We start from the raw sequence: 15,498 nt of genomic DNA, 5'->3' as shown, positions 1-15,498 counted from the left end.
GGAACGCGATCTAAATTAGATCTTATTGCTTATGGGATGGAGTCATATTTCTTTGCAGCCCATTGCGAAGATGGGCTTCTGTACCTGGTACTAGTTATTATTCTGTGCTTACATTACATAAAAGTAAGTACTTACTAAACTTACTTTAGTTGGATTTTCTAAAATAAATCACTCTTTTTCCTCCAATAATATTAAGAATGACTGAAATATAAACATTGGGTAAACTATTTTAATGAAAATCGAGTAGGTAAGTAGTAGTTATAAGTAAGTTTATTAATTAAATCAAGGTTCTACGGTTTCCTGAAGGCGGCTGCGGTGCGGCTGATGGCCACCACGGCCGGCGTCATCATCATGGCCTTGTTCTTGTACGTGTGGATCACTTGCTGGAACACAACACATTCACGAGTTAGGTTTAGGCACAATCATCCATGTTAAATTGGACTAAAAGTTAGTCATCGTAGAATGTGCAACTACCATCAACACCTTCATAAGACAGACATCCTTGATCTTTTCTCCTCTAAAACTGATGTCTCAACTTCCTATCGGAGCATGTCCTTAACCACAGTCCACAACATAGGTTACAACACAATCTAATTAAATTTTGCCTACGGCTTCAGGATTACAGCTTAGCACGCTCGCTATCCTTACAATTTATTGCCATAAATCACATAATCACAGATTTTTCGTCCACGTACCAGCACAAGCTTGATGAGGAAGACGGCGAAGGTGAGGAAGGAGATGGACATGAGCGCGCCCTCGGAGGAGGGGAACTCCACGTGCCCGCGCGCCGAGCGACGCCCCCGCGCCCCCTCCGCCCCCGCCGCCCCCGCGTCGTCCGGCCACGCCGAGTCGATGCGGTGCTCTGGAGGACCAGGGACACATGGAGGTTAAGGGTGAGTACTTAAAAGGTTTTACTACATTTTATACACAGTCATGAAGTCTCGTTTTGGTTGTCAGTGCATTACTACTAATACTGTAGGTACGGTCAGCTGCATATTATGTAGCTATACACTTTTGTACCTTGTCAAACTACCTAACTACCTACATAACAAACCGTTAATGTTTGACAAGGTGCAAAAGTGTACAGATACCTATGCATTCTGACTGTAAATACGAAGAAGGAAAAAATAGGATATCATTGTGGTTCTTTTAAGTAAGAAAGGTTTATATCTGCATCAATACGAAGATTTTGGGTTCGATTCCAGGAGGAGATAAGACTACTTGGCACTTGAAATGCTTTTGAGGGCATTTTACGCAATGAGGGCTTTATAAATAGGTATACCTAGTCGTACGTTTATATCCTGTCCAAAACTTTAGGTTCAATAATTATATGTAGTTAGTTATATTATAGTTTCTATAAAAGAAGGTACTTACCGATATTCATCAGCAAAGTGTCTCGTAAATCCTCCAGATATCGCATTTTGCTTTTAATACTTCTGTGAGTATTCTTTGAAATCGTATCTGAGACTACTTTCATAAATTTTATTACGTTTTCGATAGGTCTTGGTTGCTTTTCTTCACTCGGAACTGTATGTTTGTCGTTATTAGCAATGTTATCCTTTGGATTTGTGATTGTTTTTGGTATATTTTCAGGATCATCTTTATTTTTTTCAGTATGTTGCTCATATGTATCATAAAAATGTGTAAGTTTAGGTGGATCAATTATAACATCTTCATAATGTTCTACGCTTACTTCATCATCTTGTGCGCTACTGGAACCATAACCGACTTTATCAATAACTGGTATTGGCTGAGCTTCTTCGTAATCTTTATACATGTGCTTCGCGTCATCTTCATCGACAAACTCTTGTTTCGTTATGAATTCCGGATCATCGGGACTGGTTATTGATGAAATGTCAATTCTTCTGATTGGAGTATCTAAATGTATTTGGTCAACAATGTCTGAATCTTCTGATTCGACAGAAACCACTTTAATATCATCTTTGTGCCGATTAGTTGGAAGTTTCTCTACACGTTTAACATTTTTCATTTCAAAATCATTCTTCTTTATTACTGGAGGATTTGTTTTTACTTCTTCACTTTGTGATTTATGTGACTCATCACTCTGCTCAGTTGACAAATCTTTGGTGGGAATATTACTTTCCTTGATTGAATGAACCTCAGTTGACTCTGTGGTCGACTTATGTTTGTCGCGATGCGGTCGAAACACAGCGGGAACATTTGTAGTTGAACTGTGTTTGACATCTTGAGATTTAACGATTTGGTTTATGTATATTCTATTAGGTACATGCGGTCTAACATTTTTTACAGTTGTATAGTGTCCAGGTGATTCTGTTGTGGTTCGAGGGTGGCCTCGTGTGCGATTCTTCGGTTTGGATCCCTTCGAGCTTACTTTTGCTCCATTATTGTGATTACCTTTTTCTGTAGGAGGCCTAGTTTTTGCTGTCATGCTATGTATATTTTCTTCAGAAGATCCATGAATGTATATTCTTCGATTTGAATTCTTGTTTAAAAATGGATTTATCCCTGACGGTGTCCTACTGCCGGCAGAAATATCTTCGATAGAGTTTACAGATTTCAGTGTCTCATTGATTGATTTAATGTTATTTCGTTTGTCTGTGTTTTGGTGGCCTCCACGAATTTTATTTGGTTTTGATGCTTTATCTGTTGTTTGCGATACTATCTTTACTTTTTCCGTAGTAGCCTTAATGTGTTTATTTGGCTCAGGTGTACTGTAGAGATAAATTCTATTGGAACCTTTATTTACTAGTGGCTTCCTGGCAACAACAGTTCTTGTAGTTGTTTCAGTCTTTTCTTTCGGCAATGTTAATTCAAAAATCTCTAAACCGAGCTCAGAATCATGCTCCTTGGAATTAAATGTATTTTTTTTATTTGTTAAAAGACTTGATGCACTTTCTTCACCGCTATGTGATTTTAGTACAACACTGTTTGAAGCGCTTGAATGTTTATTGTCTTTTGCAGGTTTCTGGACATGTTCCACCCTGGCAATAGTCGCTGGCACTTTCAGCACATTAGCTTTAACACGGTGTGGGTTTGCAGAGGTATTGGAAGATACTCTTTTAGCACTAGTTTCATGGATTCTCTCCGTTGTTGTGGTTCTATGTCTACTGGTTGGATTGATGTTTTTGTTCCGAGTTGTACTGGTCTGGAGGGTTTCTTGTTTTATCGCAGCGTGGCCGGGGGTGTCTGGGGAACGAGCTGGCTTCACGTAATTTTGCTGCGGGATCTCCACCCACTCAGCTTCGAGGGTCCACATTAAAGCGAAGAAGAATAACAGTTGAACGAACATTTCTCTGGACGGCACCGTTCAGAGTGATGCGTCTGCACATTGGGTGCCCAATATTGGGCTTGAGAGTAAGCTCACAGTTATGTCAGGGGTTGCCAACAAGTTTTTTAAAGTACCTATGCAAACGCAAGAATAGTAACTAAGTATAGTTACAGATGAATTCTCAATTTTCAAACTACACATTTTACAAACGTGAAATAGGAATGTTACAATTTAGAATTATCTCCTTTTATTATCTCATAATACACCTACCTACCTACGTTACGAAAACATTATGAAGTGTACCGTGAGTGCGGGACCCCTGCCTTCTAGTCCCCGCATGTTCCGTCACGGGCCGCGTCCGCTAACGACGTAACTGCGCCTGCGCCGCGACACATAACTGTCTACTACAATGTCACGGAGTAGTTAGCTCGACTTAGCGAGCATCTTGCGCTTGTCATTGATTAATCAACATCTTAGGTGGAATTTCACCAAACGCTAAACGTATTTAGTGGCCTGTCAAACGTCTGTCAGTTAGTACAAGACGCATTTAAAATTTGATAAAAATACCCTAAGTGCCAATTTCACCATTCTCGGTTAGAGCATAACCAGGGAGTAGTGGTTAACTTTTGACACATCTGTCATGAATTTTATATGGAGATGACGTTTATTTATTTATTTATTTATTCATAGGAAAACTTACAGCTAACCTGCCTGTCGGTCAGATAACCGAAAATGGAGAAATTGGCACTAAGGGTCACTTTTACCAAACGCTAAACGTATTTAAAATTCTACTTTCCTAATTAAATAAAATTTTAAAAACATTTCGTACTAACTGAAAGACGTTTGAAAGGCTACTAAATACGTTTCTAACATTGACCAATGGTCACTCTTAAAATACAAGTTCTGTAAGGGTCGCTTATTTTAGACGTCTAAACAGGTTATCATAAAGTTATAAAATAAAATGCAAATGTTATTCAAAACGGCTGTTTATTGACTTTAAATATTTAACATTAACTGTATATCACTCTTGTTACATCAACCATTTACGTATACCTTTAACACCAACAATAGAGACGCCTGCACGCAGCCGTCAGTTTTTTTAATTATATTATTATTCATGGTCAGAAGAATATTCAAAATCTCGACCTTAATTATTCCCGGAATCATCAGAATAGGCCCCATGGTGGGCGCCAATATAGGGTCGTTGTTTGACCGCGGCTGGGGGTCACTCTATTGACGAAAAGTGAAGTTTCGGCGCGTTGCTGCGCGAGCCACGACCGTGCCGATGCCGATTGCATGACAGCTCTCGTTCGTTTGTTTTTCGTCAGTATGGAGTAACCTTGCAGGCGGGCGGTGCGGTGCAGGCGTCTCGGGAACAATTCAACAACAAAAACTTATATTTCTAACATTAATAATATGTATGTGTATAATGGATTTTTCTCTTACAATAACTGTTAATAAAACTTTCGCATTGATTTGACACATGTTTATACAGGATTGGCGTTCTTAAGTGTTATTTATCTAGCAGTAAGTTTGTGTTGGAGGTTGGTCCGTCTCGCTTGCACGCCGAATACTTAGCTAAATGCTTCGTCCATTGTACAAGGTTCTCATATTGTCATGTGCACTTCGCTTAGGAAGCTCGGAAACATTTAGCAAGGAAGATAGGATAGAACGGCTCGTATAACGGACGATATAAATGTGAAATAATACTATAATATTATGTAATAGGTTATAAAGCTTTGTAGATGAAAGGGTTAAAAATCTCTAAAACGGTATTAAATATAAACGTACTTGTAGGAATAATAAAATGTGACTTAACTTTCTATTGAGTATGTATTTTATAAAATAATTGTAAAAATAATAATCTAGTAGAAAGAAAAAAACTTAAAGATAAAAAATAAAGTATAGAAAACATATAAAAGATCACAGAAAATGGAAGCTTGCATTGTAAGTTTTAATATTAACAGTAAACCCAATAGACATCACAGTTTATAATTATGTAAAATGTATATGATTAGCAGTTAAATTAATAAAAAATCTATAATAATAAGTTATCATGGAAAATAGTTCAAAATCGGTACAATATGTTGGCACGAAGAGTTTGTCAGCGTGTTACTTCAGGAAATCATAATAATTAAATCTATTTTATGAAGAGGTTAATAAGTTAAAGTTTGTGATTTTTGTATGCATACAATAAAAGCTTTACTAATATCGGTAAAATAGCAAGTTATTTTATTTGTCAGTCTGATTGAAATATATTATATTGTGTCTATCTACTAGAGTTGCTTTAGGCCGATACGTAGCTCATTTTATCGCCATTTCATATACATACATACATATATTCAAGAATACGCTAGGTGTCTGTTCTATAATATCATGTATTATTTGTCTGTAAGCACTGATTTCAATAAAAAATTGTTTAATATGACGTAAAAGTACGTAGCTCATAAAAAACTATTTCTTTTACCTAATTTACTACATAGACCCGATAGGTACCTACCTGTAGGTCCTACAAAACATTCAGTTTTAAATTAGTTGGCAAAAAATATCTACTTATAAAAAAATCTAGATAATTAATTTTAATAATTAAAAATCTTTGTAAGCATGTAATATAAATAAATATTAATTGTGACGATTACATTTTAAAATAACGTTTTTACTTAAACATAAAACATTTTTTTGCCAGTGCGAAAATAAATAATAGATGTTATTCTAACTAGTGGGAGCTTTAACAATCTAAAGAGACTAGTAGAAAAGGCTACGTTGGAATGATCTAGAATCTAGTTGATTTGTAAAAGCATATCAGTAACTAGCGACCACTTGTCTCTCAAAAAGTTTCAAAGGAATGGTTTAAATTCTTAATTCTTATGTATTTTGCACTGTGATGTTAGAATTTGTTTGGTTAGTATAAGATTAGCTTAAATATAACATCGAACATTAATGTTTAAATAATGACATACATACCTACGTACTAGAACTTGTTTTATACCTAATTTTGTGCACATTTTGTCCCACGGTTACAAGCACTGCGATGCTTTTCAAAAATGCTTTTAAAGCTAAGGGATTATGAACCTAGTACAGGAAGATTACTCAAACATCATTTCACAAGCATACTCGGTACTACATATTAGTAAAAAATAAACTTAGAATAAAACTGCATTGATTTAAATACCCACTCCATTTGTTATTAAACGAATCATAAGATTTGTTATTCTTTAACTTAATTAGACATAAAATCTGTAGGCTAATTTAATACACTTATATGAGGTTGTAACGATTATAGACGTCTCGCCCTTACAATATAAATTCGAAAACTTAATGGAAAATAAATTACAAAATGTAATAAAAATAAATAATATTCTCCTACCCTCGAACGAAATCACTGAAACTATTATTAGGAATGTAAACATTGTACAACCTAAGGAAAACTTTAATATTCATATTTTAAATTCCTATTAGGTACAAATAATATATTTTGCTGAAATGACAGTAAGTATTTTTTAACTGTAACGTGACCTATAGGCTCTGTTAAAATTACTGTAAGCCTAATTTGTTCCCAAACTCACAGCTATGTTTGTCATAAACTAAACATTAGACATCGCAGCATCGCATGTTTCTGTGTCAAGTACAATCGGTATCATTTAACTATTATTAGGCTGGGCATAGAGTAGCAGTGTAGAGTTAGGAAGCGAGTGGTTCTTAATATGAGAGCATATCCATATTATTACAACATTACTTTCTATTTAGGCGCATATTTTAGAGGATTCTGAAGGCACCAATCATCATTAGGCAATCTCAGAGAAGGAATTCTTTAATTATTCACTAATGAGTTGTATGCTTGGTGGTGTAAATATTTTTTTCTATTGGAAATTAAAGTTTTGACAATACAAAAAATGTGCCTTCTGTGCTTTTGTTTCTTGATGACAGTGATTGGCAGAGTGTCGGAGACACCTAACCATAACTGAAAACAAAGGTAAAAGAAAAACCTGTTTTCAATTTTGTGATGTACTCGCATAATATGCCCAATACCTGAATATGATACCGATACATGAAGGAGGAAACCTATACTTTCTGAAGACTTGTAATATACCTTATGATCTAGAGTGTAGTCTACTTGACCTTGACGAGCAGACGGCGCCAGCGCTGCGCGGGGCGCGGGGGCGGGCGCGCGGGGCGCGGGGAGGGGGCGCCCTTGTCCGGAGGCTCCTTGCAGGGCTGTCTGCGGGGGAGAGAATGGTATTTATTTGGAGATCTATCAATCCTCCTACCATCTATGAAGTTCTAGCTTCCTACAGATTCCAGCGACCCTGGTACTTTTGCAAAGTTTACTCCAGAATTTAGGTGCCCATTACCGTTTTCATGGGTATGTTTCCGATCCTCCTTGATTCTCATCAACCCTGGTACTTTTACAGAATATTTAAGTTGTCCTGAAGCTCACCTGTTCTAGCCTCCCACGACGTTCAGGGACCCTGGTACTTTTGTACTGGTCACTTGTGAATCTATCGCCGATTTTATAGATACGTTTGCGACCATCTTAGGTTCTCTTCAACTTCTCTTCAACTCTTCTTTGCTTACTTTTTAGGTTTCTGTGCAGTTGGCCGGTTGATCTTCCTTGGTTCTCACAAGCCCTGGTACTTTTTACGCATTTATATTTTTCTACTCACGTCAATCAGGTATCCGGGTCGGCGGCGGCGGCGTCGCCCCCCTCCCACCGCGCATCATCACTCCCGTGCGTGAGGTAGCGCCGCCCCACCCTCCTCTCCAGTGCCCGGAGGTCGCTCCACGCCTCCTGGGTCTGAAGCCACGCGTGAGCCAGCGACTTGTCCACGGAGAGCCGCTTGCGTTGCTTCACTTGGAGTAAGTTGTTGATCAGGTCGATGGCTGGGGAGGAGAGGTTGGTTTGTGATAAATTGAACTTCAGTTCACCACCGTTACACGACGTCGAAGGGCAGCCTAATGTAAATACGTAGTTTGAGTAAAATGTATGGAATTTGCGCATAAAGCATATTTATGAATGTAGGTATGATAAGAGAGAAATTTATGGAATTTGCGCATAAAGCATATTTATGAATGTAGGTATGATAAGAGAGGAATAGACAAATGGTGGCCGAGCGGCATAGCGGGCACCAATAGCGACGATCCATCTTTGCTAAAACTCTACACCTCCAAAGGGCTCTTAAGTTCTTACTGCGCCCATCAATGGGTACGAGTAATTAACTGTACCATTGGGGAAAACCATGTAAGTAGCCATGATTTCAAAATAATATCAGCGTGTCTTTGTAGTGAACAGGTCTGTCCACTTCAAGAGGTTCCAACATTCAAGGTCTCCAGTTTCGACCGATTTACGGTTAATAAATAAAAACTATTTAAATAAAGTAAGATTAAGGTGCCTCACCCTCAGCGGAGATCTCCCGCCAGGGCGCGGGCGGGTACATGAAGGCGGCGTTCTGGATCTGCTCGCCGATGTCCTCGTCCTCGTTGAACGGGAACGTGCCGGACAGCGACACGTACACTATGACGCCCACCGACCACATGTCCAGCGAGCGGTTGTAGCCCTTGTTGCGGAGGACTTCCGGCGCTGGGGGGGAAATGACATTTTATTATTCTTTTTTCTATAACCACAAAACAAATCTATAACTGTACACGCCATGATGTACAGGAAATGATTTTTCTTTCTCTTTTTCTTCTTCTTCTTCTTCTTCTTTATCATTAAGGTCAACCGGGGCCAAGTCGCCTACGGGGCTAATGCCTCGAATCCATTTATCTTTCGAACCACATACTTTAGAACTACTGGAGTCATCTGCTATCTATCTTTGGAACTCAAACTTTTACCACTGACCAATAGATGTCGTATCCGGGAAAATTTTCTTAAATAATCCGTCATTTTAATTTTTTCACCTCTTTTGGCCATCTCAGGTTTCCTGACACGTTTTTTTTGAATCGTTCCAAATGTGTGTTTGTTTAAAAGAATCTATGTTTCCGAACTGTAAATACTGTTATTGTTTTGTTGCTCTACATATTGTTTTGATTATTTTATTGAAATAACTTAAGATTCGGACACAATACGCAATTACAAATTTGTAGGTTTAGCTTTTTTTTTGGGGTAAATGCCTCTGGGCTGATGGGGTTATTGCCTCTATTGCGGCGCAATAGCCCCATTTTCAGAGGTTCTAAACATTTTATGATATGATAAATGTATTTTATACACTCACGAGCAATGAAAAAGTTCCAGTGACATTAGCACCAAATTACTCCTAAACGAAAAATACTAGGTTAATGACGCCTTCTGCAATGTTGAAGAATATTTAACAGCGTATCAGAATTAACATTCTTAGATTGGTAATCCAACTAAAACGTAAATAATTTGAATATATATTAAACAATAATATATAGTAAAAAATTGGCGTCATTTGTTGTCGACATTATAATGTTGTTAACACGGTATATAGAAATTAATCATATAATAAATAAATAAAATAGTCATATAAACAGAATGATTCCACTTGTTTTTAAAACTCTAAATAGTTTTGTAATGATCATCCTTGTAATAGCAAAATTCCGTCAGACTCTAAAAATGGTATGCAAATTAGATAAAATATGCCCTTGTATGCTTTTATACTGTATTTTAATTTGCCATGTAAGTATTTATACTTTTTTAAGTCCAATAAAGTATTCATAAATAAAATGTTGAGCACCCCTGGAATCTTGGATGGGGTAAATGCCACTACAAGAAATTAGGGTGTGTAGGCGCCATAGCCCCAAAAGTTTTTGATCAACTAATTCTCCTTAACTAAGCGCAGTATTTAGTTTACAACGTAATAATTAGCTACGTTAATAGTCATTCTATAAATTATATGTACTTAAACTTGTAAAAAGCTCATCTAAGTACACAAAAATAGTGAAAGAGGCATTAGCCCCACTAGAGGCGATTGCGCCTAAAAATCCCATTTTTTGTTGAAACGTCGTTTTCACGTAGAAGATATTTAAAATTCTACAAAATTTCATCAAAATATGAAACTAGATAAAATTTCCTAATATGTATCACAAGTTATAGCTTAATAGGGCGTAAAGTCTGTTTGTTATGATCAAATGAATATGAAAGTAAAAGTATTGTGGCGCAATGGCCCCGGTTGACCTTATCATAAATGGTTTGTGTCTCCGTCATCGTCTTGTTCACACTCATTGCTAAGTTATTGTATATTATCTACTTGCATTTAATGTGTGGCCGCGAAGTGGTACATAAAGTGCATGCGTTTGCGGCATCTAAGCTGTACACAACTCACCCAGATAAGCGGGTGTCCCGACCACAGACCGTCTAAACGACTTCTCCCCGATGATCCTGGCGAAGCCGAAGTCACACAGCTTCACCTGTGGGAAGTGCCCGGCCGAGGACAGCAGCACGTTCTCGGGCTTCAGCTAGCCATTTCATACATACGTACATGCACAATCTTACTAGACAATCATTAAACTTCTTTGCCAAACCCTTTTCTAGCAGTATTAGACACTGTCACGCCAAAGCTACTTATATAGTGCCCAAGCGGAGTTTGGCGCCTGAGTGTAGCGAGAGCGCTAATGGCCGGAGAGACAAAATAAGGGGTTCACTCGAGACTGTGGACCCAATAAAACCTATCTACAACTACACTCACCCAGATAAGCCGGCGTCCCGACCACAGACCGTCTAAAAGACTTCTCTCCAATGATCCTGGCGAAGCCGAAGTCGCAGAGCTTGACCTGCGGGAAGTGTCCGGCCGAGGACAGCAGCACGTTCTCGGGCTTCAGGTCGCAGTGCACGATGTTGGACCCATGCAGGTGCTTCAGCGCCACCAGGATCTAGGGGGAGAAGGAACAGAGATTAAAGTTCGTTCTTGTGGAACTCTTGTACTGACGCCAGTCATTATACATACTTGTGCAATATTTTACAACGCAAGTATAGTTGGTCATATGAACCACAGTTTTTACTCTCATTAAATTTTCAGCTCGAATTTTATGTACGTACCTATACATGGTGTTGCCGAAACATACGTGTCAGCAGCATCTTAAAATAAAATCAGAATGTCAAAATTTGCGGAAAAAAATATCATTTTCCATAGAAACTTTGTTGGTCATGATATTTTACTATGGAGAATGAATTATTTTTTTCGCGAATTTTGAAATTCTGATGTAATTTTCGGGCTTAGATATATATGTAGATATATATAACATGTTGCACACCTAGGTTTCGGCTTAGTTTACCCTTTTGCAACACCCTGTATAAATTTGATTTATCACTCACCTGCGCCACCAAATACTTCGTAATCCTCTCCGTCAGCCGCCCCTTCTCGTGCGACAGGATCATCTCGAGCATGTCGCCCTTCAGCTTCTCCATGACCACGAAGATCCTCTCGGGCGTCTCGAACATGCGCTCGAGGTTCACCACGCCGGGGTGCGACAGGTTCTGCAGGATCGCCACCTCGTTCTTCAGTTGAGCTTCTTGCTTGGTCGGGAAGCGGAGCTTGTCTATCACCTGGGGAAGATAGATAGATAGATAGATAATTCTTTATTGCACACAAACACAGAAATTACACGAGGAAATACACAACATAGATGGTACAATTGGCGGCCTTATTACTAAGAGTAATTTCTTCCAGACTACCTCGGAGGAGAGAAATTATACATAAGAAAAGGGGAAAGTGCAAAAAAATTACAAACATAACTTATACTTACAGGAAATTATAACACGGGAAGGTTCATATTCATATTCATTTAATCATTGCAACTATGTTGGTGTTACACTGTTATCAAATCTATGTACATTTATGTATCCTTAACATAGCTCCCTGCAGGGCATAGAAACATTTTCTTATAACTAAACCAGTAGGTAGGTACTTAAGGTTAGTAGATAATATGTAGAAATTCCTCCAAAAATCTACAGTCCTCAATACCTCCCGAATAGTGCGTAAATTTATGCAAACCGACCCAAAAACACCCCATGTATCAAACTTGACTTAGGCCCGTGTTCATTATACCTAAACAAAATCAGAATCAAAATTTATTACAGGCAAATAAACCTATAATTGGTTAAGCTTTGATTTAATAATTTGTATTGAGAAAAAAGTGCGAATCGGATTCGCGCTCGAAGGATTTTTGTACGATCACATATTAAATACTACGTGCTTACGACTCACGAGCAATGAAAAAGTTCCAGTGGCATATGTAGCAAGTGGAACTTATTTATTACTCGTGAGTGTATTTTTTTATAACCGACTTCCAAAAGAGACCAATCTCGAATTAAAATAAAATCACACTCGGTTAATAGTATTTAAAAATTCTAGTAAATCAAATGTACACTTGTCCAAAATTAATAATGCACATGCAGATCTTCACATGCGAATCATTAAATCGTAAGAGCCTTAAAAATAACACTTGCATTTTGCACCTTGTTCGAAAGAAATAGGAGTCAATATCATGTGTCACATAATCGAAAACAACCGATCTGTCAAAGATTTCTATGCGCATTATAAATTTAATTTAAGAAATGCATAATTATACTATGATATATTATAATCAGCACTTTTCAAAAATTCTAACCACGTTGATGCCCGCTCTAAGGCCCGTATGTAAGAAACTAACTAAAATAAAATAGAAACGAACCAAACCATACCGCGATGTAGGAGCCGCGTGCAACGCCATCTACCTTGCCGCTGAGGCAACATCATTTATTAGAGATATAGGAATTATGCAAAGAATATATAAAATACTAGCTTTTCCCGTATCTAATGTTTAGAATTCCTCCGACTCTTGTACAGTCAGCAAAAGTTGTATGAGCTACACCAGCGCAAACACTTTAATTTTACAACCGATACTTTAAAATAGGTTAAAATATGACGTCATATACGAATTTTAACATTTTGACTGATGTAAAGAAACGAATCGAATCTAGTGTGTTACTACCCATGAGTCTTACTATCAAACTGTTTGCGCTGGGGTGGCATACATTTATCTGTTTTTCTGAGTTTAAGTATAATTATTGCGAAATACCTTGATGGCGACGGGGCGGTTGGTGCGGCGGTGCAGGCCGCCGTACACGATGCCGAACTGCCCGGAGCCCAGCACCTGCACGGACAATGCATTAGTGTGCTGTTCGCTGGATTAAATTTCAAACAGTAATCATATAACACAAGCTGTAGAAGTTTGTCTTGCGATGGAAAATGCGACCGATTTTTCGCGTTTTGCCCGTGGTGTTACTCTCTCACATATAAATAAATTATCTCTTTAAATATAATCCGACGGGAGGCAAAATAGTTGGTATAGAGTCATGTCTGAATACCCTTTTGTAGATTACAGTCGTGAGCTTTGTAAGGAGATGTATTAGATCACCTTTACATTAGATGTTGTTATGTTATGTCATAGAACAACGCGTACTCGGGTGTATCCTCCTATGTTGTTGACGATCGGTGGTAGTAGAAACTCCAAGATATGTTAAAACACTGTTGCTTATTCAAGTACTAAACCAATACAAAAAATAGATAGGTATAAAGTCCATAGGAGTCTAAACATAAGCAGTTTTATGTTGGTCGCAAGCTATGCGCTACATTTATGTAGGTATTTTATGTATGTTTATACAAGCATAATCTGTATGTGTTATAGTATACCTCGTCGGGATGTATCTGGTAGACGTGCGCCATGTCGGTGGCCCGCTCCTCCTGCGCCTCCTCGCTCTCGCCCGCCGCCGCCGCCGCCCCGTCCTTGTCCACTGTACGACACATACAAAACATTATAATGGAGAATTTGTAAACGCTGCTTTAGGGGTGGGTACACACTTTTACATGCAAAGTGAATGTTTCTCTGCATCCCTTGTGGCCTGCTCTAAAGCGTAGAACCTCTTGAAACCTGTCCGCGAGTTGACTTCAAGCACATACTCTCGAACGAAGAGTTGCGCACAGAATAGATTTCTCTCCATAAAATATACAAATACAAGTTTCAATAAGTATTATTTGTAATTTCCGACCATTCCGCCAGTTACACATATACAGGGTTATTGGTAAGTAGACCTGATCCTTTCAGGAGGTGATAGAGGAAGGCATTTCCAGTTTATTAGACCCTATAGTGCATTATCCAAAACTTAACCATTTCTAAGTTAGGTAGTTTCCTTACCAGCACTATCCCCCGGCTGATCCCGATGCGCCGGCGTGTGCGGCAGCGCAGCATGTCTTATAGCCGTCTCCCACGAGCGCGCGAGGTAGGCCCCGACCCCCGACTCGGGCGGGGGGAGGGCCGCGGGGGGCGCGGGGGGCGCGGGCGGCGGGAGGGGAGCCAGCGGGTCCAGTCCCACCATGTAGTCCACGTTGGCGGTTCGGAGCTCGAAGCAGTGCATCACGTCTGGAACGGGATTGACACATTAACGGACGGGTTAAGTAAAGATTTTCTACTTCTTGGTTCAATTGTTTATTTTATTTTTAGTTTTTAAAACAGGCTAAAAATTAACCTAAGCATGTCGAAAAGGTTCCTACTCAATGATCAACAAAGGCTATATTTTTCTACTTTTAGATTTGCGTCTGCTCCCGTCACTGCCCTTTCATCATTGATGTGGTGGAAACCTTCTTTTTAAAGCCCAATTTTTACATTAAAATTGCTTTTTGCTTGTCCATAAAGCAGACTTATAAAATACACATAGGAAAAACAGTTTAAATATTTATTAATAATATTTATTCTGACCTCCGTGCGGCGTGCGTGCCGTATCTATAGTGAGTATCTCGTTGAGCGGGATCTCCTTGTAGTACTTGGAGCCGGTGTCCGACACGAACAGCGTGATGCTCTGGCTGTCGAGCCGCCAGTAGTGGCGCCGCAACTGTGGGGAAAGAAGTGGGGTGAGTGTAAAATGTGTCGATATCAATTTGGATTCAGAATTTATAGAAAAACATAAAATAATGATAAGTGTGAGTGTGACACGAACAGCGTGATGCTCTGGCTGTCCAGCCGCCAGTAGTGGCGCCGCAACTGTGAGGACATATGTGGGGTGTGAGTGTAATATGGGTTGATATATTTTTTTATATTTTCATTCGGGTTTTATGGGAGAACCGTAAATTAATTATAGAAGTGTGAGTGTAACACGAACAGAGCGTTATTCTCTGGCTGTCCAGTAGTGGCGCTGCAGCTGTGGGAACAGAAGAGGGGTGAGTGTAAAATGTGTCGATATCAATTTTGGTTTCATTTTAATATGGGTTTTATTGAGAAACATAAAATAATTTAGAAGTGTCACTGTGACACGA

General features: G+C 38.8%; 1 protein-coding gene and 1 long non-coding RNA gene across 2 annotated transcripts in view; both read right to left on the bottom strand.

Moving 5' to 3' along the window:
- Positions 1-252: 252 nt before the first annotated feature.
- LOC125490613 lies at positions 253-818 on the bottom strand. The gene is made up of 2 exons (XR_007267792.1): positions 696-818; positions 253-383 (listed from the first exon to the last, which is right to left on the bottom strand). It is a non-coding gene; the product is annotated as an uncharacterized LOC125490613 (long non-coding RNA).
- A 5,713-nt stretch (positions 819-6,531) lies between these two features.
- LOC105387914 (serine/threonine-protein kinase D1) overlaps positions 6,532-15,498 on the bottom strand; it is a 79,343-nt gene continuing 70,376 nt past the window's right edge. Inside the window, exons 10-18 of the mRNA XM_048630186.1 lie at positions 14,945-15,077; positions 14,384-14,608; positions 13,882-13,982; positions 13,268-13,342; positions 11,523-11,753; positions 10,897-11,080; positions 8,646-8,828; positions 7,915-8,131; positions 6,532-7,469 (exon numbers count right to left, since the gene is read on the bottom strand). Of these exons, the coding sequence (XP_048486143.1) occupies positions 7,920-8,131; positions 8,646-8,828; positions 10,897-11,080; positions 11,523-11,753; positions 13,268-13,342; positions 13,882-13,982; positions 14,384-14,608; positions 14,945-15,077 (1,344 nt within the window). The 3' untranslated portion in view covers positions 6,532-7,469; positions 7,915-7,919. The remainder of the gene's footprint in view (positions 7,470-7,914; positions 8,132-8,645; positions 8,829-10,896; positions 11,081-11,522; positions 11,754-13,267; positions 13,343-13,881; positions 13,983-14,383; positions 14,609-14,944; positions 15,078-15,498) is intronic.

Source organism: Plutella xylostella, chromosome 25 (genome assembly GCF_932276165.1).
Source record: "Plutella xylostella chromosome 25, ilPluXylo3.1, whole genome shotgun sequence".
Taxonomy (NCBI): Eukaryota; Metazoa; Arthropoda; class Insecta; order Lepidoptera; family Plutellidae; genus Plutella; species Plutella xylostella.
The sequence above is the reverse complement of the archived record's forward strand: the minus strand, read 5'-3'. Positions and strand labels throughout refer to the sequence as shown.